General features: G+C 39.1%; 3 protein-coding genes across 11 annotated transcripts; 2 read left to right on the top strand and 1 right to left on the bottom strand.

Annotated features, from left to right (window-relative positions):
* The first annotated feature begins 5,074 nt into the window (after positions 1-5,074).
* Positions 5,075-8,456, top strand: LOC144017129 (CHRNA7-FAM7A fusion protein-like). Its single transcript, XM_077518407.1, has 5 exons — positions 5,075-5,237; positions 6,069-6,266; positions 7,093-7,179; positions 7,463-7,572; positions 8,037-8,456. Exons 1-5 carry the CDS (start codon positions 5,075-5,077, stop codon positions 8,454-8,456), a joined length of 978 nt encoding a protein of 325 aa, XP_077374533.1.
* Positions 6,616-13,371, bottom strand: LOC144017424 (uncharacterized). 6 transcript variants are annotated; one of them, XM_077518991.1, is made up of 5 exons: positions 12,843-13,216; positions 12,402-12,583; positions 11,088-11,270; positions 10,824-10,895; positions 6,616-10,703 (listed from the first exon to the last, which is right to left on the bottom strand). In XM_077518991.1, exons 3-5 carry the CDS (start codon positions 11,155-11,157, stop codon positions 10,507-10,509), a joined length of 339 nt encoding a protein of 112 aa, XP_077375117.1. In that variant the 5' UTR covers positions 11,158-11,270; positions 12,402-12,583; positions 12,843-13,216; the 3' UTR covers positions 6,616-10,506. The 6 variants fall into 6 exon arrangements, with proteins under 6 accessions (XP_077375117.1, XP_077375119.1, XP_077375120.1 ...); XM_077518993.1 differs by having other exon boundaries at positions 12,568-12,583; XM_077518994.1 differs by having other exon boundaries at positions 12,568-12,580.
* LOC144017421 (neuronal acetylcholine receptor subunit alpha-7-like) lies at positions 12,740-24,021 on the top strand. 4 transcript variants are annotated; one of them, XM_077518974.1, is made up of 11 exons: positions 15,705-15,757; positions 15,831-16,023; positions 17,373-17,512; positions 17,629-17,673; positions 17,914-18,023; positions 20,402-20,481; positions 20,743-20,910; positions 21,191-21,385; positions 22,841-22,927; positions 23,213-23,322; positions 23,436-24,021. In XM_077518974.1, exons 2-11 carry the CDS (start codon positions 15,969-15,971, stop codon positions 23,799-23,801), a joined length of 1,356 nt encoding a protein of 451 aa, XP_077375100.1. In that variant the 5' UTR covers positions 15,705-15,757; positions 15,831-15,968; the 3' UTR covers positions 23,802-24,021. The 4 variants fall into 4 exon arrangements, with proteins under 4 accessions (XP_077375102.1, XP_077375100.1, XP_077375101.1 ...); XM_077518976.1 differs by lacking the exons at positions 15,705-15,757; positions 15,831-16,023 and adding an exon at positions 12,740-12,891; XM_077518975.1 differs by lacking the exon at positions 17,629-17,673.

Raw genomic sequence — 24,021 nt, 5'->3', positions numbered from 1 at the left:
TCGAAACTTCCCCCAAAACAATAAATGAAGGCTATTCATTTGTGCACTCAATAACCTTTTTCTTACATTTTCAAGCTTGTATGTTCTCATTTGTAACATGGGAGGAGTCTGTCTACAAAGATACGCAGGCACGCTCCCGCACTCATAAACAAGACACCCCACTGAGGTCCACAGTTCCCCACCATTTCCTGTTCCCAACCACCATGGCTCCACATAATGTTCTGCTTGTTCTGCTAGTGTGTGCATGCACAGTCCAAGGTAAGCGGACAATATGATCATTTAACAAATCGACATCACTAATTCACTTAGAAGTAGATCACTTTGGTCACTTTTTGTCAGTCACTCTGGTCCATAACCTTTCCAGTATTCTTCTTGTTTGAATTTGCTGGTGCCATTCATGTTGTATTAAATAGATTTGTAAATACATAACTTTTTGTGACTGAAATCAGTCCTCAGTCAGTGTGCCGTGGGACATTACAGTGTGTTGTGAGCTAGCAACACAAAATTACACAAGTAACATATGTTTTTTCATCTATATATATACCAATCCAACCCACTGGATTACAAAAGATGCATTTATTAACCTGCGTATCCATTTGATTTAGTTTGTTTGTTTTGTCATGAAAAATCGATATCTTGGCAAGTTGCCTCAATGATTTCTGTGAAACACTGGTCCAGATTGCGCAGTACTTATGTGCACTGAACGAGTACTTGTTTACAGAACTTTCACGGCTCCAAAAGTTCATGCATAACTCCAGCGATCAATACAGATAGATTTTTAAACTCAAACAATCCAAAAGTTCTATCACATTCTATGAACCGGTCTGGTATATAAATCAAATAAAATCATAGTGCTCAGTTTTATAAGAAAAGCAATGGAGTTGCAATTTGCTGTGATGTAAAATTGCACTGCATGTCTGCAACACATGCTTGGGTGAGGTTCTGATATTATATAAGAGGACAAAATATTACAAACACAATTCAGGACGTAGATAATGTTTCAAGATGGTGTGTGTAAGAGATTTGGAAATTTCATGATTCTCATTCTCAAGATTGTACCAGTGTACTTTTTTGATAAAGCGTGTTAGTGAATGTACCAGTACTAAAGATTTTCAATACCACTTTTTTCTAGACCGATACCAGTGTGTGTAATCAACTCTTGAGTAGTCACGATACCAAAAACTAATACCAGTCTTTTCGTACACAACATTCCCCCCCAAAAAACAATGACAGATAATTTTAAAGAAAGACCTATACAGTATACCCCAATATAGCATTTCCCTTGAAAATGGAAATTTTCTATTATTCAAAATTCTAGTTTTTAAAACAGCCACAAGACGGAAGCCGATGTTGGTATGGGCCATTGTCATGAGCACTGATACCTTAAAACGAGGCTGGTATCTGCACCGATACCTAGTGTCAGTACTTGCCCATCCCTAGAATGTACATACAGTACTACCTAGATAACTTGTAAGTAACTGACATTTGTTATTGCTAGGAATGGCCCAAAACTTTCATGATTAAGGATGTACCAAAGAGAAGACAGATGATTAAAACCTTAACATTTCATACAGCAGGCGGGTAATGGTCATCAATTAACATAATTTATGGTGCCAAAAAAATCTTAATCGTGCATGAGAGGAATGGAATTTGTAACATTAAAAACAAGTGTGACATAAACAGGTCAGAGTTTAAATATTTAATATGACATCAACTTCTAAAAGTTTTTCTTACAACTTTTAGAATCCTTTATTTATATTTGTTTGTTTCATAGTCTCGATTCAAAGTCCGAATGAGCGCAGACTGTTGGACGACCTGTTGCATGACTACACTGCACTGGAGAGACCAGTCGCCAATGACTCTCAGACTCTCAATGTTGAAGTGGGCATCATCATCAGCCAGATCATGGATGTGGTGTGTTACTTCATTATTATTATTATTATTATTATTATTATTATTATTATTATTATTATTATTACTTCATTAAAAAAAAGGACACCTAGTGTGAACAAAACATATAGAGCAGAGTACGCTGAGAAAATACAAAGTCGTATTAGGATTTTGGTGATATGTCAAACGACATCTCAGCACAATTAATTATACGTCTTAAACTCCGAAGATTTTTTAGTGCCTGCAAATGAAGTAAAATAATTTTATTTTTTTTACTCACAGGATGAGAAGAACCAGGTGTTGACAACCAATATTTGGCTGCAATTGGTAAGATTTCTAAAAGTGGTAACTTGCAGTGAAAGTGTTGATTTGTTGATAAAATCGTCTTAAGAAAAACGTAAATGTCTCTTTCTTTTTATTTCAAAACAAATATGTATACAATTTATGGCGGCACAGTGGAAGACTGGTTAGCACGTCCGCCTCCCAGTTCTGAGGACTCCGGTTTGAGTCCAGGCTCCGGCCTTCCTGGGTGGAGTTTGCATGTTCTCCCCGTGCCCGCGTGGGTCTTTTCCGGGTACTCCGGTCTCCTCCCACATTCCAAAGACATGCATGGCAGGTTAATTGGCCGCTACGAATTGTCCCGAGGTGTGCTTGTGAGTGTGGATGGTTGTTTGTCTCTGTGTGCCCTGCGATTGGCTGGCAACAAGTCCAGGGTGTCCCCCGCCTACTGCCCAGACCCAGCTGAGATAGGCGCCAGCACCCCCCGCGACCCTTGTGAGGAATAAGCGGTCAAGAAAATGGATGGATGGATATGTATACAATTTGAAAAGCAGTACTTTTCAAGTATCACATGTCTACTCTGACTGTGTCAGTGACACAACTTGCATGCGGAAAACAACATTTAAAGCATGCAGTATATACAGCGGGGCAAAAAAGTATTTGGCCAGCTTCCCATAGACTTCCTATTGGATTTTGGCCAAATACTTTTTTTTGTTATTTTAACCTCACTGTATCTAGTCATTTTTCTGAACAGTAATTTACTAAGACCTCCTCATTGCAGCCACTAGAGGCAGCAGTGAAACCATAGGGACGGATTAGGGACAAAAAGCTTTTGGTTTAATTTCCACTAAAAGCCAATTCCAGAGTTTATCTAATATGAGCTGTGCTTATCTAATAAGAGCCCATCCCACATTGTCCTGTTGAATGATTGTATAGTTTTGCTCTGTGAACACTATATAACCCTGAATATAGTATTTTGAAGAGTTTCAAGAAACAGGAGGGAAAATAACATGCAATTTTATGGATGCTCTGGCTGGCTAGTCCAATCCAGATGAATGGATCACGATCATACTACTGAACAATCTCAAAAACCTTTCAACCACTCCCACAATTTATTTTGGTTTAGCGCTGTTCAAAACAATTTATAGATAACAAGAAAATTCTTCATAAAGCAGACCAACTCAACCTTATACTGTATGTACTTATGGTCAGATTTGTTGGATTGTTATCGCTGTATCTCTGTTAATGTTTTATATGATGTGTTCTGTGAGCACGTTGTGACAGCTGTGGATGTGTGAAAACACTATATAAATGAAGATGACTTGACTTTTTCTCCACCCAGTGCACGCACCGATCATGAAGTTGCGTATATGGCAGATATGAGAGGGAAGGAGAATGCACGCAGCAAAGCATGCAGCTGTGTGGCTAATATTTTGACTTACGCAAGCAGGAGAATAGGGCCCAATGAATGGATGACATATATTAGGGTTTACGCAATCGGGATTTTTCATCTGATCAGCGATCAGTGAGTTCGAAAAACGTTTACAAATCCTGTGAGCCAACAGTTTAGATTAACAGAGTCCATGAACCTATGATTCACGATTTCTATTACCTATGTTTCTGGACCGCAAAATTCAGACTTCCCCATATCTCTGGGTTAATTTACATTTAATTTAAAATAATTCTGAGTTTTAAAAAAACCTGCTTTCTAGAATGCCATCCCATGCATACTGTGCATGTGCATGTGTATGTGAAGTCTGAAAAAGATACTGTATATCGTAATAATTCTCTGCTTCACAGTCCTGGAATGACTATAAACTACAGTGGGACGCATCTAAGTATAATGGCTTGGACACTCTACGACTTCCTAATGATCTCCTTTGGAAACCCGATATTCTACTCTATAACAGGTACAACTGGATGTGAACGCAGCATGACAAATATGGGGGAAAAATGAGTACTATGACAATTTTACACAATAATAATATTGCATTATATTTTAAGGCGCCTTTCTTGCCACTCAAGGACACCGTACAGTGTATTCAGAGAGGGCTTTTAAAAAAAAAAAAAAAAAAAAAAAGAAATCTATCCCAATGATCCGAGGAGCTGAGTTGTCTGGGGCTTTATGTCCCTGGAAAGGTCACCCATGGCAAATAGGACATGAGTGGGAAGAAGGAATGAATAAACTATTTGGATCTTGATTTCCCTTGCTGGGCTAGATCATGGGGCTAGTTGGCGATTTGTGACAAGCAACACTAATGCAATTCTATGTCATCCACAGTGCAGACAAAAGATTTGATTCCACCTTCCATACCAAAGTAGTGGTTAGCTCCTCAGGCGACTGTTTGTATGTACCTCCAGGTAAGAAAAATCCGAACTCATTCGATTTTCCTTATTGAGCGCTCAGCGACTGAAATATGGGACCCATACGTTATGCACGTTTGTCAATTGCACATGTAGTGAGACAGAAGTTGGAGTTGTTGATTACTGATTCACTGAGAATCTTCCCCGCCTCTTCCCCGCCTTTGCCCCCTTGCTGCAAAGACTTTGCACTTGTCTATAATTATGAATTCATCCACTGCTCAGTTTGCCCTCATTCTATATCAGTTCTTTCCATGTAATCAAATCAAATATTACGTTATTGTCTGACGCAATTAGTGACAGAAAGGCTCTCAAACACATTCCCATCCAAACACATTTCAAATTAAAAAGTAGTGACACGAACTACCAAATTGTCATATTTTTCTTGAATGTGGAATGGTGTTTGGGTGGCACTTGCCTCCTGAAGGATTGGCTATTATTGGAATTATTTTCTCTCAATACATGAACACCAGATGAACATATTCTCTCATTACAATGTGTCTCCTTTTCCCCCTATTCCACGTTTGTTTTCCTATTAGGGATCATGAAGAGCAGCTGCTATATTGATCTCCGCTGGTTCCCCTTTGACATCCAGAAATGTGACCTCAAGTTTGGCTCCTGGACTTTTGATGGCGCTACTTTAGATTTATCAATGATAGAGGCAGACATCAGTGAATACATTCCTAATGGAGAGTGGGACCTTGTTGGTGAGAATAATTTGATGTTGTGTATCACGAACATTCAAAAGACTTACTAACATGGAAAAGGTTGGAGTGGAAGGCACTGAACTCAGATTTGAAGATATTTGAATGTTCTTATGTCTTGGTATAGTCTGATTCATCTCAATATTGAACTTCAAAGCAGCCAACTCCGTAGTATTAAACAAGAAAGACTAGACGCAGTAGAGCACTAGACGGTGAACAACAACATGAAACAACAATGAAAAAAGTGTGAATCATGGAAAACCATGGAAACAAATTGACTTGGAGCGACACGATATGCAAGCACCTTTTCAGAAAAAAAGCTGGAATAAGCAATACAGAACAGTCTAGCACACATTATTAAAAAAAAAAAATAAAGGAAAAAAAAAAAACCTGACAGTGGCTGGTGAGCAATGAAGGAGTGAAGTATAGATTGTCAAATTTCTAAAATCTTTTTCCAAGTGCTTGAATAATCACAAAAATTCCATTCAGATAACATGCTTTATAGAGTGTTGTTAATGTGGTTAATCCAAAAAGAACTAGCTCCTGCAGTAGCTGCTAGCTGCTATAGCATCTCTGAAGTCAGAGGTAAAAACAATCAGATCTGTGTGCATATCAGAATTTTTGACTCCAATTAGGGGTAAGATTTAAGTTGGTCTTTAAAGCAAAGCATTGAAACAATCTCAAATATAAGGAACGACTTGACAAAAATATAATGGCGCTGTGACAGAGCTGTGATAGCTGATAGCTTCACTGTCATCAGAACTAAAATTGGACCGAAGATACTGTAACCTTGCTTCCAAATTAGACAAATTTATCTTTTATTTTGTTTCACAGTGGTTTCAGGGAAGAAGAATGACCGCACTTATGTTTGCTGTCCGGACCAATACTATCCCGATGTCACGTACACCATCGTGATGCGCAGACGGACTCTCTTCTATGTCCTCCATCTGATCATCCCCTGTATTCTGATCTCCATTCTGGCCCTGCTTGTCTTCCTGCTGCCTGCTGACTCGGGGGAGAAAATATCACTAGGTAACAAACTTTCATGTCTTTAAACTTCTCTGTACCTGAAAATTATGATTCGTCTAGATCTTAAATTTAAATTGATAACATTTTCTTCTCTTCCTTCAGATGGAAAACAAATAACATTCTAATACTGTAAAAATGTATATATCTTATATTATACTGTGTAGAAAGGAATTAAGAGTTCATGCTGGTTTCACTTGACCAGTTTTGAAATAAGCAAGCGATGACGCTGAGAAGGAAGTCTTTGTAATTTTTAATGCAACTTCCCCAAAGATTTTGTAGACCAATTTTGTTTGTTGACATGTTTTTATTGATGGAAATAAATCATCAAACACATTACAAAAGACTGTACATCTTGTCCAAGAGAAATAAAAAAAAAAAAAAAAATCAATGCCCTACAGCAGAAAACAAATGGAGAAGTCTGACGGGTTGCCAAACGGTGAGCACAATTTTCTTAGATGAAAGGAAATACGTAATGGAAGCGTGTGGGGAAAGAACGGTTTCCTAGCTTTTCCCCTAAAATGGCGACAGTATGGTATTGGGAGAAAATCACTGATACATTTGATATTAAATTGACCAGAAGCATCTAGTGACAGTGCAGTATACAGTAGAGTCCAAAAGTTTGGACACATCATCTCATTCAATTATATAGACTAGATTCTTCAAAATAGCATATATAAACTGGACCAAAGGCTAAATAATTTGTTCTTAAATGAAAGGTAAAACCACTTCATCAAAAGAAGATGGTTCTGCATGTTTGTATGTAAATGCAAATGCAAATGTAAATGCATGTTTTGTTTTTGAAGCACTAACTCAGATTTGGTATTTTCAGGAATCACAGTCCTGCTCTCCCTGGTAGTCTTCTTGCTGCTAGTTGCAGAACTTATGCCAGCCACTTCAGACTCAGTGCCTCTAATAGGTAAGGGAAAAACAAACATCTTCTCCTCAATGCCTTATCAACTGTATACAATTAATAGCTTGACATAATACAGTAGCAGCCTCATATCCTATACTGTTGATGCAACTACCGATAATGCTTTAAAAATAGAAAATGAAGCACAATTTGTTTGTGCCATAAATCAGAGGGGATAGGCTGAAGTTTAGCCCCATGACGCGGATTAGGACAAGTGGTATACTATATGTAATGGATGACTGTATGAATTACTCATACCCAACCCCCCCCCATGTCATCACTTTTCTAGCTCAGTACTTTGTCATCACAATGGTCATTGTTGCACTCTCTGTGATTGTCACGGTTGTGGTCTTAAAAGTTCACCATCATGACCCTCATGGAGCCAGGATGCCAAAGTGGGTGAGCGACCATTTCATTATGTTCTATACCAGAAACTCATCCTCAACATAATTCTTGTTCACCCAAATATTTACATTGTACTTAAATGCCAATCATGGAACTTTATTTGGCAGAAATATGTAGATAGATCCTCAAAATGTAGGTAATACTACACATTCAGACACATTTTTCTTGGACAAATATAATGACACCAACAAAAATAGCTCATACGAGTTTGATTTAAGAGCCAATATGTCGCTATTTTACATATGGATTTCTTGATAATCAAAATCACAGTTTGGCCAGGATGGCCCATTTTTTCGCTTCAGAACTCTTGATGTATTTTTTGATCATACAAAAAAATTAGTTGCCTTGTCAATTTCAATTATATAAGTACATTTTGGTGGAATCCGTTAACAACTAATCTAAAAATTTCCTTTTTTTATTCGCAACATGGAATCTCTCTTCATCGTTCCATCCCAAAGATCCGCATGGTCCTCTTTGATTGGTGTGCCTGGTTTCTGCACATGAAGCGTCCAGGTGAGGACAGTCAGAACAGCATGGACCACAAAGCCCGAATGGAAAGCGTTCACCCGGCCTCACCCGATTCTGGGATGGCTGGACGAGCTGGTGAGGGTGAGATTCTCCTCACCAAAGTTCCGAGCTCCACAGTCAGCAGTGAACCAGAGCTTGCCAAGATCCTAGATGAAGTGCGTTACATTGCCAAGCGCTTCCGTGACCAGCACCAACAAGAGGCCACACGCAACGATTGGAAATTTGCTGCTGCAGTCATCGATCGTCTTTGTTTCATGATTTTCTTGCTATTCATTATCCTGTGCACGTTTGTGATTCTTATGTCATCACCAAACATTACTGAGGCTATTTCCAAAGATGTGGTCTCTTGAGAACTTCATTCCCGAATTTATGGCACAAAAATTGAAATCACTTATCTCTTTGCCTTTATTCCAACAACATGGTCCTCTAGAAAATGTTTGGTCTGGTGTATATGAGACTCATGTAACCCAATATTGCATGTGGAAGTAACCCTTATACTGCCGCGGCATGGCTTGCAAATGTATTCACTCTCTGATTTTTACTCTTTCTGTTACATTGCAACCTTTATTTCAAACGGTTTCTTGATCTGAACTTTAATTGATGGATCTGCATAAAAAGCTTCAAGTGAACTTCTGCCCAGTTCTTTTATCTTTAATGCTCGTTATGCTGCTATTAAGTACCAGAAGACTATATATTCTCTGTTGGACTGTTAAAGAAATACATGACTTGTGAAAAGTCAACCTATTCTGTGAAATGGTTCATTTCAACTGAGCAATTATGATTTTCTAGCACTTTATGAATATTGTTACATTTGGCACAGTATGGACCTTCTTGTCTTCCTCGTTGATTTGCTCCTCTTCTTCCAGTTTCAATCTCCTCTTCCTCCTGATTCAAACTCCTCTTGTTGGCCTGCTCCTCTTCTTCCATGGCCAACTCCTCTCCTTCCTCTAACTCGAATTCCTTTTCGCCTGGCTCTGCCTTCATCCATTGTGTTTGTTTGGAATCTTAAAACAAACTGTGCACTCTGAACTTGCTTTTATAGGTGTGGTCAAATCATTAGCAACAAGAGTCTTCCATTTTGAGTCATTGCGTGTCATGAATAATGCCAGGTGTGTTCATTGTTTTCAAATATTGCTGATTATGGCAAGCATTTTGCATCACGTGAGCTTTCATTTGAGAATGTGAACAGAGTTCGTTTGAAACTTGTGTTTTAGCAAGGCTAAATGTGTTTAGATTTATGAGAAGGGAGGATTGTGTTTTCTAAATTGCGCCTTCATGTGAAATGTGTTTATGATATTGGCAAAGGAAGGCTACATTTAATGTGTTTAGACAGCTGGTCATTTGGTTTAGAGCAGTGTTTCTCAACCCTGGTCCTTGGGGCCCACTATCCAGCCTGTTTCCCATGTCTCCCTATTCCCATTGCAGCTGATTCTAATGACAGCTAATCAGCAAGCTCTGGAAAAGCATGATAATGATCCTCACCTGCGTTGGAATGGATGCTGTCAAGTGTTTCTGAATTGTGGATGTTGGGGGCTACGGAAGAACGACTGATGGTGGGATTCTGGCCAACTCGGCTTTTGGGAAAGCGCTGCGCTCTGGCACACTCCAACTGCCCGCTGACCGAGCACTGCCAGGAGCTGACCACTGAGGACCCCCAGCCGCACATCTTCGTTGCTGATGAGGCTTTTTCCACTTCGGAGAAACCTTATGAGGCCATTCCCGGGACGCCTCCTCCGGCAGAAGCACATAGTCTTCAATTACCGTCTCTCCCGAGCTCGGCTGGTGGTGGAGAATGCCTTTGGCATACTTTGTATAGGCGTACCTTGGAGATACATCACGAAACTACCGAGAAGTATGTCAAGGCAAAATACGTCTGTTCTCCAGAACTTCACCCGGAAAACCAGACCATCCGCGGCCACGGGGACCATCTAGCCAGAACCGATGGGACCACTGCCAAGTGTGGGAAGAGTTGATGCCAACAACTTGACAGGAGAGGCTTCACCTCCTTCTTGGCTGAGGGAGCTGTCCCGTGGCAAGACACCCAGTGATGCGCAGGCACACCCCCAAAATGGTTCTTTTAAGAGCCACCGTATACTTTGTATTGAGAAAAGTTCCTATAATAATAATAATAATAATAATAATAATAATAAGTGCTTATTCTGCTTTTGTGTGAGAAGGGGAGGACAACTTAAAGAGTCCATTTCAGACCAAAACTCTTCGTAACTTGAAAAGTTTGTAAAAAGGGTCTTTTCGTAACTCAAGGTTCCACTATTTGATTTCTTAAAGCATTAAATAAAAGTGAACCCATCGAACGATTTCATATCAATTGAGTTTTTCAAGGTAGAAATAAAATTCTAATGAAAAAGGCTGCAGGTTCCTCCCCTGCAAAAGTCATACTGTTTATTGCCATATTAATTTGAAAATTTGGAACTTAACGTCGTCCTTTTTTTCTGGTGGCACCTTTTGCAGGAGAGGAAGGAGGCTTCGTAAAAATTTCTTGTCTTGGGAGAGTGACAGAGCAGTGGTGCTATGTTGTTGCAGGAGTTGCTTCTCCTTTTCCCTGTTCTCAACGTGGCGCGTCTTTCGCCTCCTTTTACCTGCAAATGCCAAAACAAAATTAGACAGAAGACTTACATGAGTCTATTTTTATCATGGCACAGAACGCAATTGAACTAGCAAAACGTGTGGAATGAAGTCCCATAATCGTTACTAAATACCTGGCGGCCTTTGACTTTCTTGGAAGAAAGGGGCGTCCTCCGGCTCACATTCCCCATCATTTTGAACTTCATCTAAATGGCAGAACTGAGTAATTATCAAATAAAAATGCAGCGACTTTCAAATAGCAACTCTGGATAGTTAATTATGAAACAAGTGACTGAGAATAGCTTTACGCCACATCACCAGCCGCAGCTTGTGCAGGATTGAAAATGACGTACATTTAAAAAGGTAATTTCAATCATTTTGCGGTTTCTGTGACGAACCTCCTCTGTGGGCCGCCGATGGCCCGGCTACTGCTGCATCGGGGTCCCCTTCCTCGACCACCGACCCCATGTTACCACTGGTGGCTCTTGGATTTAAATAGGGGTGGAGAAATGACAGGATCGCAGAGTACTTCCACCTTTGGCGTCGGCCCCCTTCCACCTTCCTTATCCTCTCTGTAATATCTGATTTACATAAACGTATTTAACGTGATCATTTATGTGACTCAAGTTGTCTAATTGGAACACGTGCAAACTAGACCAAATTAAATTAGGTCTAGGTCAACACCATCATGGTGGCACGCAGATGATTAGGTAGTAGGCCTAATGTTTCACCAACATGAATATTGCACAAAAATCTAATCATATTCCTGTCACATGCATGCTGGATAGCAAAATAAAGTCATTATAATACATAAATGTTTCTTGATATCATTGTGTAGCACGCCCTGTGTTTGTTAGCTCAATGAAACCTCCGCTGATTTTCTGTGGCTCCCAGCGACAAAAGTTTCTCAACTTTCGTGCATCGCAGGCATGTGGGCCTATGCACGTCATACTGAACGATTATACGAATCACAAGCACGAATGTCGCCTGTCGCCCAGTGGAAGGAGGGCAGGCGATTTCCGATTTATCGCCCAGTTTAGGATTTGAAGTCAGTGCGAGCGACACCCTTGAGCCCAACATGTCCGGCGACAGTCGGCTGCAGTTGGCGCACTATATGTCTCCATTGCCTTCGGGCGGGAATAGTAAACGTAAATGGAAACACATCGTTTTGTTATGTGTACTAGAGTAATTGTGAAATTAAAAAAAAAAAAAAAAAAAAAGAATTAACTGCAAATCATGGCCACATATCAAGCCGGTTAATGAGCAGCGCTCATTAATATCAGGATGCAGAGTTTGCCAATTAAAGGCCCACAAGGCGAATAGATGATGATGATGATGATAATAATAATAATAATAATAATAATAATAATAATAATGTACGGCCTCCGTAAACATCTTTATTTATTGTATTTGAGTCTCATGTTGCACATTAAAGCATTGAGCTGTTAACTTAATATTGTTTATTGGCTAAATTACATTAAATTTCTTGTTCATGTGAAATATCGCTAGTTCATGAAGAAGTGCAAGCAGAGGACTGCAACTCGATACAAGAAAGCTGAAAATTTATCAACTTTTGTCGCTGTCGCCGGGAGCTACAACCAATCAACGGATGTTTAATTTATGAGCCATAATGAACTCAGGGCATGCAGTGCGCAATTTGGAGAAGCTTGAACCCGATGCAGTCAATCAGACAATCGGTGAATTGGTGTCACCTGTGGTTAGTGATTGTGCGTGGCGCAATGTCAAACGTGTGCACGCAAATGAGCTGTAACATCCAACAGCTGTAATCAAATAAGGCAAATAAACCAATTCCGTCTTCGCAGTCACTTGCCGGACGGATCAAAAGCTCAGGGTGCTCACACATGCAGCCACACATACCATTTGCTGAGTACTGCTGGGGAGAAGAAAAAAAAATAAAAAAAATTAGATGAATGAATATCAAATACGAATATAGCCTAATTTAAAAAAAAAATGCATATAACAAAATACATATGCATAATGACATAATGTTTTATATATTTAATCATCTTTATTATTGTCAGGTGTTTCGCTTGTTCTTCTGATTCGGGTCGCGCCACACAAGTCCCTCCGCATTATCTCTGAATGGGATCATGTAGCATGAATGGTGAAAATCGCTTCCAGTGTGAAAGTACCTTGGTGAGACGTGGTGTGGACCTAGGGAAGCAGAGCGAGGACGCAGAGGTGAACTCTAATAACGCTTTTTAATTGAACAAAAACAAGCTAGGAAACAAGGCCAGTCCGGAAAAACAAAAACAAAAACAACAAGGGTCAAAATCTTGGCGTGGCAAAAACGTGGTGAAACTACAAGGCTTGACGTAACGCACAGGAACAGCGATAGCAACAGCAAACAAACAATCGACTTATGCTGCATTCGAGGATGGTCGGAATTTGGATTTATCCGAATTGGTATTTCCCAGTTCCGACCTGAAAGCGTTAGAGGCGAAAGTAAACGACCAAAATAATAATTTATTAACTCATTCACTGCCAGCCATTTTAGAAAATTTCACAATGTTCAATACACACGCGATATCACATTCAATAATTAGATATAAACCAAATCTACCAAATGACAGAATACAGTCCCTACTTTTTGCCTCGTCCCGTTCTTTTATAATTGACAGTAGAAAAATGAACGTTTGCTAAAATACAGCCATTTCACCCATGGACTCTGAAACTGTGTTTATTTCGTATAAAATGGGGCAATGACGTCATCTAACGGCAGTTGGGCATCAGTAAAGTTGTTTCCAAGTTTAATATTTACAGCAGTGGAGCATAATCAGATTCTCCCCCATCTATCCCCGGTCTAAAAAATGTAATTGACAAGTATACTTGTTAAAGGCAGTGATTTTAATAATTATTAATATTATCAGTATTATTATTATTAATAATAATAATAATAATAATAATTATTATTATTATTATTATTATTATTATTATGGCCATTTGCTCTCAATATTTGAACTCCAGAAGTTTCCAGAGTAAACCTCTTGCTGTTTTTAAGTGTCTCATTTCAACAATGTCGCCGCCTTCTTTAGCCTACAGTACATGAAAATATTTTATTTCTACACAGTAAATTTCAAAGAGTAAGTTTTACTCTAAAAAGATTTTATTCTGTACCACTAAACAGAGTGTGTGTGTGTGTATATATATACATATATATATATATATATATATATATATATATATATATATATATATATATATATCTCAACTCTCTTCCAAGTATAAAGTTGACTGTTTAGAGTGGGACCAAATATATTTTTTTTCTGAGTAAAAGTGGCTAAAACAAAAGAAAAAGTGTATATATATATACATACAGTAGACAAAATTTACTATGTCCATATCTCCTCTTTCCCAGATTCCACAATTTATTTCCCCGTCAGCGATCTTAAAGACCACCTGCTATATCGATCTCCGGTAGTTCTCCTTTCGATAGCCAAAACTGTGACTTCAAGTTTGGCGCCTGGACTTATGGGGGCTGGTCTTTGGATTTAACAATGACAGAGGCAGACTTGAGTCAATACATTCCTAATAGGGACCTTGTTGGTAAAAAATAATTTGATATGATGTGTCACAAACACAGATGTACATAAAATGATGTAATGGTGTGGGAGAAGGTGGACAGGAAGACATAGAATTCAGATTTGAATTTCCTGTGTAAGATTGTGTCAGTCAACAATGAATAATTGCCATTTATGCAACTAGCTCAAAAATATGCAACTGGACGATGTTCACTATAAGTATAAGTAGGCACAGTAAATAAGTAGAGGTACAGTGGGGAAGTCGGTACTGTCATACTTGCCAACTCTCCTCCCACATTCCAAAGACATGCATGGCAGGTTGATTGGGCGCTCCAAATTGTCCCTAGGTGTGTTGGTGTGTGTGGATGGTTGTCCGTCTCTGTGTGCCCTGCGATTGGCTGGCAACCAGTTCAGGGTGCACCCCGCCTGCTGCCCATGGCCAGCTGAGATAGGCTCCAGCACCCCCTTGTGAGGAGCAAGCGGTCCAGAAAATGAATGGATGGATGGATGTTTGTCAGGCCACGTCCATCCGCCGGAGGATGAGGATAAACACTCCAATTGTACCAGCAGGATTGAAGGTCTGTCAAAAAAAAGTCGAGATGCAGGGATCCAAAAAGGCTCAGGCTACAAAAGGAGTGAGGCCACACTCAGCAGGAGGCTGAGAAAAGACAGACTGGTCCAACTTTAAACGTAGGAAAGCGCTAAGCATAACAGCCCGCACCAATTCATCTCCAGCTGAAATCCGCTCAGAAGTAGGAGAAGTCAAGGCAGTGGAAACAAGTCAATTTCCGAAGGTGCCGCACCAACCCACATCCTCAGAGTCCCGTAAACAAGTTCCAGAGGCCGCAATGGAGACGGCATCGTCGGCGACATCGTCAGCCTGGGAGGGTAATTGGAGGGTTGCATCTGGCACGGCCACCTCTGCAGTGATCAAAATCCCCGCAGGGGCCTCAGAAGTGGAAGGGGTTTGACTACAAATTCAATAGAATTTTTTAGTAGCATAATTGAATACCAAAATATTTGAAAGCTCTATGCCAGTTCTTACTGGCCATCTGGAGTTTCTCAAACACGCGGCCCATTTTCCGGCTAGCTACGATACCAAAGTTGGCAAGTATGTACTGTACCTTGTTCGCCTTGAACACTTGACCATGGCACCTTAGATTCTATTTCTGTCTATTCAGAATTTCATACTCTGGTCTTGTTTTAACACTGATGTTCCATGGATTTTTAGTTGACCTTCATTTTACTCTTTGATTGCACATTTTATTATTATTTAATCATTCATTATTAATATTCATTATTCTGTGCTAAGAAATCAGATTGTGATTGGTACAGACACTTCATCAATCTCTAGTATGTATATGCACACTTGACTGAAGTTGACTTGAACTTGAACTTGAAGAGTGCAAACCATGTTTCACAGTGAAGGTGACATCTACATCTGTTTTCCATTTAGTATGTTGACTTGAAGATGAGGTGGACTCCAGCTGCATCCTGCTCTTACACAATTTCCACTGAGAGCTACAGTATGCACAAGTCTATTGTACAACTTGTTGCAAAATACACCCCCGCCCCTAATTTCAAGCATCGATTATTCAGTGTAGTAGGTGTGCCATGTGACGTTTGTAACCTGGGAGGAGGAGTCATTCTACATACATAAATACATACATACATACATGCTCACACAGTCATTATAATCAAGCCACCCAACTGAGGTCCACACTTGTCTAGACCAACATGGCTCCATATGAAGTTCTGCTAGTTCTGCTTGTGAGTGCATGCACCGTCCAAGGTAAAGCTGCCAGTCTGATTATTCAACTAATTGTCATACTGTAACTAATTTGCTAAGTAGGCATCTTTTGTCGTCACTTCTTGAAGTCGCTGGTGCATTGTTATTTCATTGTTCTTGTTTAGAATTCGACAATAGCCTACTATGACCACATATAAATATTTTTTAGAGGGTGGTGTAATATTCTGAGAAAAAAAATTACAAATTTACGAGAAATAAACTCACAGGTTTGTGACATTATAAAGTGATAAATTTGCGAGAAAAACGAATACGTTTACGAAAAATAACCTCGCAGATTTGCAAGAAAAAAAAAAAAACTTGTAAGACATACCATAGGTATAGTCTGGACGAGGTGCTGCTTTTGTCCATCAGTAGCTATATAATGTGAAGATCCATTGCTGGGAAATGGAACCATTTTTATAAAATGAAATGGCAGGATGGAGACAGATTTCGAAACTTTTCTTGTCACACATAGCAAGCTACAGCGACAACGCTTCCTGACCCTATATCAGCGGACTAACATGAACCAATCAGAAGCTAGCATACTTTAGGTCAGCAGATTCAACACATCAGTTTAGCGACTTGTACGCAACGTTTTAAAGTGTGAATGCTTAATATGATAAATTGCTAAAGCAATTCATATCTCCTTATTTGAAAACCCGACCGAAAAGTATTGGCACAAACATCCAAGTGTATTTCAAGTTTCAGACATTTTTCTGACAAATCTACGAGTTTTTTCTCACATATTTGCTACTTTATATAAGCCACGAATTTGCGAGTTTATTTTTTGTATATTGGTGAGTTCTTTTCTCTCAAATTTGCCACTTTATCATGTCACAAATCTGCGAGTTTTCTCTTAAATTTGTGATTTTTTTTTTCTCACGAATTTTCCACTTTGTAATGTCACAAATATACAAGAATTTTTCTCGGCTTATTAGACCTTCCCCGCCCTTTCATTTCTAAAATACAATATATTAATACGTGACCCCAATACGCCGTCGTAGTTTTCCAACTGGTGGCATTGAAGTTGTAATTTATTTATTTTTTTAGCTTTTTAAAGTAAAAGAAAAAGAATAGAAAATAAGAATGAATAACTAATACTTTAAAATGTTTAAATTGTGGGACATAAACCTATAAGCTACTAAAGTTTACATTTTTTTAATGGAATTATGGAAATTAAACATAAATTTGCATTGTTTTGCACAAGCTGTGGTTTCTTTTCAAAGGATTTTTGACTTTATTCATATTACACCTTTAAAAACACATTTACAAAGTGCTTGTTCAACAGAACTGATTGCCAATAGATGATAGGGATCATTTGTACTGAAACTGAAAATTTGTGTGTTTCATAGTTAGCATTCAAGGGCCGAATGAGCGCAGACTGTTCCAAGAACTGATGAAAGACTACAATAATCTGGAGAGGCCAGTCGTCAATGAGTCTCAGGTTCTCAATGTCACAGTTGGCATCAACCTCGTGCAGATCATGGGTTTGGTGAGTAAGTTTTATGTATTTTTAAAATTATTATTATTATTAATTATGTATTAATCTTAAACTCTGAAGGTATATCAGAGGGAAAAAAAAGGTAAAACTCTCACTCTCACTCTCAGGATGAGGTGGACCAGGTTTTGACAACCAGTGTTTGGCTGCATTTGGTAAGGTTTCCAAGGCCTGACACTTGCCATAAGCATGTTGATTTGGTGATGGACATCATTTTTGGGCAACACATAAACTCTCATATAGCGTAAGAGGAATGCAAAATGGCAAATATGTATCGGTTTTTGTTTCAGAACAAATATGTACAATAACAGCCCTACACAGGGTTGTACTCAACTTTATGTTGTTATTCAAATGTGAACTGTGGGAAAAAGATATAATAATTCTGTATTCCACAGTCCTGGATTGACTATAACCTACAGTGGGACGCATCTAAGTATAATGGGATTGACCTTCTACGATTTCCTGATAATCTCCTTTGGAAACCAGATGTTGTACTTTATAACAGGTACAGTCCAGTATTGACAGATCTGCTGCATGTTAAATGTAATACACATCATGACAAATTCTATCAAAAGTTATTGCTCCTATTAAAATTAAGACCATTTCATCCCGACCTAAAAAACTTTGGAGGTGTGCTATGAACATAATGATTTTGGAATCAAAGTGCAGGAAAGCAGAGCAAAAGTGGAGAAACTCCAAGTTCATTTTGACCTGTATAGACATCTTTGTAATTTTAACAAAGAGCTAGTAATAGCTAGAGAACAACACTTTTCTGAAATCATTAGAAAGAATCCCAACAATACACGCAATACACGTGGCCGCCAAACTCACAAACTCCCCAAATCAAACAGCGCCAGAACTCCTCTCAACAGATAAATGCAATGAATTTGCGTTTATCTTATCAGCTACTTTAAGGAAAAAGTACAAGCCATCAGGTCAAACATTGTTACAAACCAGCAAACTGAGAAAATGATGTAGCACTTAAAATCACCCAGAAATAATTCAATTTCCATGACAGATTTTGACTCGGTCAGTGGATCAAAATTGGTTCAGCAGTTGAAACCTTCCACAAACTGTCTTGACTCAGTACAATCTGACTTTTTCAAAACTATTGTGAAATCTGTTCAAAACCGATTTACAGCAAATAATCAACTGCTCTCTTCAATCAGGTGAGCCTCCTAAACCCCTAAAAGTAGCCGTCGTCAAGCCCATTAAAAAAAAAAAAAAAAAAGTCTCCTTGTTATCAAATTATCGACCCATCGCAAACCTTCCCTTCTTAACCAAAGTTTTGAAAAAGTGTTTTTTAAACTCAGCAAATTCTTAAACTCAAACAGACTATTTCATAAATTCCAGTCAGGTTTCCGACCTCGTCGCAGTATCGAAACAGCTCTGATTAAAGTACTAAATGATATAAGATTGAACATTGACGCAGGAAAGTATCGGTGCTCATATTATTGGACCTCAGCATTTGATGCAATTGATCATAATATACTGTTGAACAGGCAGGAAACTTGGGTGGGGTTAAATGGAACAGTCCTAAAATGGTTCAGTTCGAATGGTGATTGACTACAAGGGAAGCTCAGCTTCCAGCTAAGTGCCGCTCCCCCCGATAAAAAGAAAGCGATGAAATATGCACTGCTGTGTCTATAATTCATTATGCGCTAGAATACCTTAATCTTTTGTTCAGAATCAGCTACTTATAAATAACAGACACAACTTCCTTCTCATTCATCCAAGTGATGCAACGGCACTTTTATTTGTTTACACTGTCGGACGCTGCTTCGTAGAGGTACTTGTTCGACTGCGCGAAACGCAGACGGTCATTGGATAAATGCTGGGCTTTTCCCCGCCCATCGGACGTGCAGCGTCTCTGGGGCTTTATGGAACAGACATTGGGCTACTGTGTTATGATTGGATGGTTTGTCTGAGGCGTCAAGAATGAGCTTCCCTTCATTTGAATGATCTATTTTCAGTTAATATGGCATCGATGGAATAGTCCGTCCTCCATAATTGTAATTGCACCGCTCTTGTAAAAGTCAAACTCATATTACATAGTCGTCAGTAGATACTTTATGTATCAGTGACTCCACTTAAACCCACAAGCCACAAATGTCATCTTGTGAAAATATTCTGAAGACGGTCACAAATAAATGAATCGGTCTTGGAAATATGATGATTGTCACGACGTGAAGAGGTAGGACCCAGACGCAGGATAAGGTAAGCCACCAAGGCAGCAGGTTTATTTCCAGCCAACCAGTGTCTCCTCTCAAGCTGAGAGGAGAAAGGGGGAATCAAAAAGGTGGAGAACAAAAAACGCTCCACTGGGGAGGAAAAAACAGGCAAAAGGTATAGGGGACAACAAAAGGCGCTCCGCTAGGGAGGAAAAAGGCTCAAGGCAAAAAGGGGTAACTCAGGGCGCTCCGCTGGGGAGGACAAGGCACAAAAACAAGACAAGGCACAAAAACAAGGCAAGGCAAGACAATACAATACAATACAATACAATACAATAAGGTACCGGGAACAAGGACTCGAGGACTGTGGGACGCTTCCATGCACTGACTGTGTGTGACACTTCGGCAACGGAGGGGAGAATGCAGGTGGCTTTTATTGTCTTGGTTGATTGGTGGCAGGTGGACATGATCATGGGCGGGGACCGGTAATTAGTGAACTGCAGGAAGGGCAAGTGACCTGGGGTGCGAAGGGAATCAGAAATTCAAAATAAAACAGGAAACATGACTATGACAATAAAGGCCTGTCACGCAGGTGGCGGCGTGACAATGATCCACAGTGATGTCAGTTTTTTTAAGTATTTAATTAATAAACAACAATAGTGATATAAATCAAGTACCAACCAGCAAAGATGTTCTTCTTTGTCATCTGCAGCGCTACAGAAAGATCTGAAACCACCTTCGATGCCAGAGTTGTTGTTGGCTCCTCAGGCACCTGTCTCCATCTACCTCTAGGTAAGGAAAATTTCAGGCTGCATTTTTGTGCGCACACAAAGCACATTTCAACTCATTCACCTTTCCTTTTTGAGCCTTATTATTATGAGTATTTGTTCTCAAGACCTGAACTCCAGAAGTCATCAAAGTACACTTCTTGTTGTTTTTAAGTGTCTCATTTCAAATTGAATGAACTGAATTCTTTATCCTCGTGCAGATGAAGATATTTTGTCCTTACATTTCTCCTTTTCCCCCCTTACTCCACATTTAATTCCCTGTTAGCGATCTTAAAGAGCACCTGCTCTATCGATCTCCGGTGGTTCCCCTTCGACAGCCAGAAATGTGACCTCAAGTTTGGCTCCTGGACTTATTCGGGGTGGTCTTTGGACTTAGAAAAGTCAGAAGCAGAACTCAGTGAATACATTCCTAATGGAGAGTGGGACCTTGGCGGTAAGAATAATTTGATATTGTGTGTCACAAACACACCAAGATGTATTGGTGTGGGAGAAAAGGGAGGGGAAGGTTAGCCCACAATATGATAAACCCAGTAATAGTCATATGACCATTGGCCAAAAGTTAGTAGAATAGTTACTAGAATATAAAACATGTTTTCAGTCATAGTTTTAATGCTTCAGTGTGAATCTACAATGTAAATAGTCTTGAAATGAAAGAAAATGCATTGCATGAGAAGGTGTGTCCAAACTCAGTTATTTTTCATTTTGTTTCACAGAGGTCACAGCAAGTAAGCATAGCGTGACTTATCAGTGCTGTCCGGAGCCCTATGTCGCTGTCACGTACACCATAATGTTGCGCAGACGGTCTCTCTTCTATATGGTCAATCTGATCATCCCCTGTATCCTGATCTCCATTCTGGCCCTGCTTGTCTTTCTGCTGCCTCCAGACTCAGGAGAGAAGATATCACTGGGTACAGCAATTTGCTTTCATTTCATTCAAATTATCGGTACATGAAAATGATGATTCCTCTGGAGTTTAAATTTGCATTAATAGCCTTTTCGTCATTCACATGGAAAAACGATCCTTATTAGTCGTATTTATCATACTATACCAGAGGTGTCGAACATATGGCCCGCGGGCCAGATCAGACCCACATAGGGGCCCACAAGATGATTTTGTAAAGTAAAAAACTGAGTAATGTCGAAAACAAAACATAAATTCATAATTTCACAAGCAATTCTCAGATGAGCAATGGAACTTGTACATGGAATTTCCCTGGATGTCATTATTTTACAAAAATAAAAAATATAAACATAGACCAACATAAATCAAACATAAGCGTGCTAAATACGACACATTCAATTGCTGGTAACACAAACACAAAAGACAAGGATTTACGTCTTTATACCTTTATTAACTGTGCCACACAATGCATTCTGGGAACGATACTGTACATGGAAACAGGTACGTCTGGAACTCATACAGGCAAATTGTTACCGCGTTCCATTTGCAGTTGTTATTTTTTGGAACAATGTAATTACATTTGAGTCCCGCAATCTAGGGCTGGCCCGCAAATAACGAAAATTTGTGTATAATTGACGCCAATTGTTTTTATATATAGCATAAATTTAACCGATCCGGCCCACTTGGTAATATATTTTCCTCCATGTGGCCCCTGAGTTTGACACCCCTGTACTATACAGTGTAATGACCTACACATTAGGTTAGTTACTTGCCCACATCAGGATCATGTATAGGTTCATTGATGCATATGTTTGACCAATTTTGAAATTAGCAAGAGATGATGCTCAGTATATAATATTCATTTAACCGCAATATTCGTAAAAATTCTACAAATTTTGTTTGTTGTTGTAGTGCTTTTGCATATCGTCACCCACATAAAATTTTTACAATTTTTTTTCATGCCTAAATTATCTCCTCATGATGCAAATGGTTCATTTTTTGTGTTTCCTGAAATATCTGAAAAAAATACATCGGTGATTATTTTAAGGAGGCATTAATATGTAAATAAATCTAAAAACACATATTACAAAAATGTAGAGAGCCTTATCATACTACTATACTGCGATTTTTATTCATTTGACCTGGAGGTTTTTATGACTTCACCTTAAAAAAGTCATTTCCATTACCAAGGCCAACATCAAATGTCTGTTATAATTATTTGATGATAAACAATGTTTTGCAAGGCCAAAAGCGCAGCTCCATTTTCGGATTTGGTTGATCACTTGGTCCAAATCAAAGTTGACTCTAACAGTGAAAAGTGATTACAGATTTATGTAACCTCACTTCTATTTGTATCCTCACCAAATGTTAAAAGAGAATGAAACCAATCTTTGTTTTTTGTTTTTTTTTCTTAATAACTGTTTTGAAGGAACAACTGAGATTTGGTATTTACTGTTTGCAGGAGTCACAGTCATGCTGTCCCTGATAGTTTTGATGCTGTTAAGTGCACAAATGATTCCCCCCACTTCAGACTCAGTACCTCTAATAGGTAAGCTGATGTGATGTTTGAAAGAGTTTCTGTTAGTTTTCCCAGGGGTATTTAGGCTGTGTTTGTATATTAATTCACATGGGACATATGTCTGTTCTGCGCTAGTGTGGGTTTTGTAACACTTGAAAAAATATACGAAGCACAATTTCTACATGACATGTGATAGGCTCCAGTTTTCCAGGACCATAAACAGAAAAAAAAAAAAGTGTACTAGATATGATGGATGGCTGAATGACCAAGTATTTATTTATTTATTTATTTTTTATACTGTCTTCACCTTTCTAGTTCAGTACTTTGTCATCACTATGGCCATTGTTACGCTCTCTATGATTGTCACGGTTGTGGTCTTACAATTTCACCATCATGACCCAAATGGAGCCAAGATGCCAAAGTGGGTGAGTGTCCATTTCATTGTGCTATACACCAGAATGTCATCAACACGTTGTTCATTCTCATTTAGCAAAACTATTATATTGTAATGTTATTTCTCTTTGTTCCGTACCAAAAGATCCGCGTGGTCCTCTTTGATTGGTGTGCCTGGTTTCTGCGCATGAAGCGTCCAGGTGAGAACACGCACAGCAGTCCAAACAGCATGGACCTCAAAGCCCGAATGGAAAGCGTTGGACAGGCCGGTGAGGGTGAGGTTCTCCTCACCAAAGGTCCGAGCTCTACAGTCAGCAGTGAACCAGAGCTCGTCAGTATCCTAGATGAAGTGCGTTACATTGCCAAGCGCTTCCGTGACCAGCGGCAGGGAGAGGCCACACGCAGCGATTGGAAATTTGCTGCTGCAGTAATCGATCGTCTTTGTTTTGTGATTTTCTTGCTGTTCATAATCCTGTGCACATTTGGGATTCTTATTTCAGCACCAAAATGAGGCCACAGTCTGGTGTATATGAGACTTGTATCAGGTTTGGGAGAGTTCCTTTAAAAATGTATTCCGATATTTACTACAGTTAAAAATTGTAGTTTGTAATGTCAACAAAATAATGTACCATCAAATTAAAGTGTTGTAACTTGATTACTTTTAATTACTTTTGGATTACTCCATTACCAAATACTGTATGTAAAAATAATAATAAATTTTAAAAAGTCTA

This window comes from Festucalex cinctus, chromosome 4, assembly GCF_051991245.1.
Source record: "Festucalex cinctus isolate MCC-2025b chromosome 4, RoL_Fcin_1.0, whole genome shotgun sequence".
In the NCBI taxonomy this organism is placed as follows: domain Eukaryota; kingdom Metazoa; phylum Chordata; class Actinopteri; order Syngnathiformes; family Syngnathidae; genus Festucalex; species Festucalex cinctus.
The sequence above is the reverse complement of the archived record's forward strand: the minus strand, read 5'-3'. Positions and strand labels throughout refer to the sequence as shown.

What these genes read in the sequence shown, in the direction of transcription:
- LOC144017129 (XM_077518407.1), top strand. Translation starts at nt 5,075, where the DNA reads ATGAAGAGCAGCTGCTATATTGATCTCCGCTGGTTCCCCTTTGACATC. An exon ending in GGGGGAGAAAATATCACTAG is followed by an intron (nt 6,267 to 7,092) that starts GTAACAAACTTT and finishes TGGTATTTTCAG; the next exon opens with GAATCACAGTCCTGCTCTCC. An exon ending in GAGCCAGGATGCCAAAGTGG is followed by an intron (nt 7,573 to 8,036) that starts GTGAGCGACCAT and finishes TCCATCCCAAAG; the next exon opens with ATCCGCATGGTCCTCTTTGA.
- LOC144017424 (XM_077518995.1), bottom strand. Translation starts at nt 11,157, where the DNA reads ATGGGGTCGGTGGTCGAGGAAGGGGACCCCGATGCAGCAGTAGCCGGG. An exon ending in ATCGGCGGCCCACAGAGGAG is followed by an intron (nt 10,896 to 11,087) that starts GTTCGTCACAGA and finishes TCTGCCATTTAG; the next exon opens with ATGAAGTTCAAAATGATGGG. An exon ending in AGAAAGTCAAAGGCCGCCAG is followed by an intron (nt 10,704 to 10,823) that starts GTATTTAGTAAC and finishes TGGCATTTGCAG; the next exon opens with GTAAAAGGAGGCGAAAGACG.
- LOC144017421 (XM_077518974.1), top strand. Translation starts at nt 15,969, where the DNA reads ATGGCTCCATATGAAGTTCTGCTAGTTCTGCTTGTGAGTGCATGCACC. An exon ending in TCGTGCAGATCATGGGTTTG is followed by an intron (nt 17,513 to 17,628) that starts GTGAGTAAGTTT and finishes TCTCACTCTCAG; the next exon opens with GATGAGGTGGACCAGGTTTT. An exon ending in GATGTTGTACTTTATAACAG is followed by an intron (nt 18,024 to 20,401) that starts GTACAGTCCAGT and finishes TGTCATCTGCAG; the next exon opens with CGCTACAGAAAGATCTGAAA.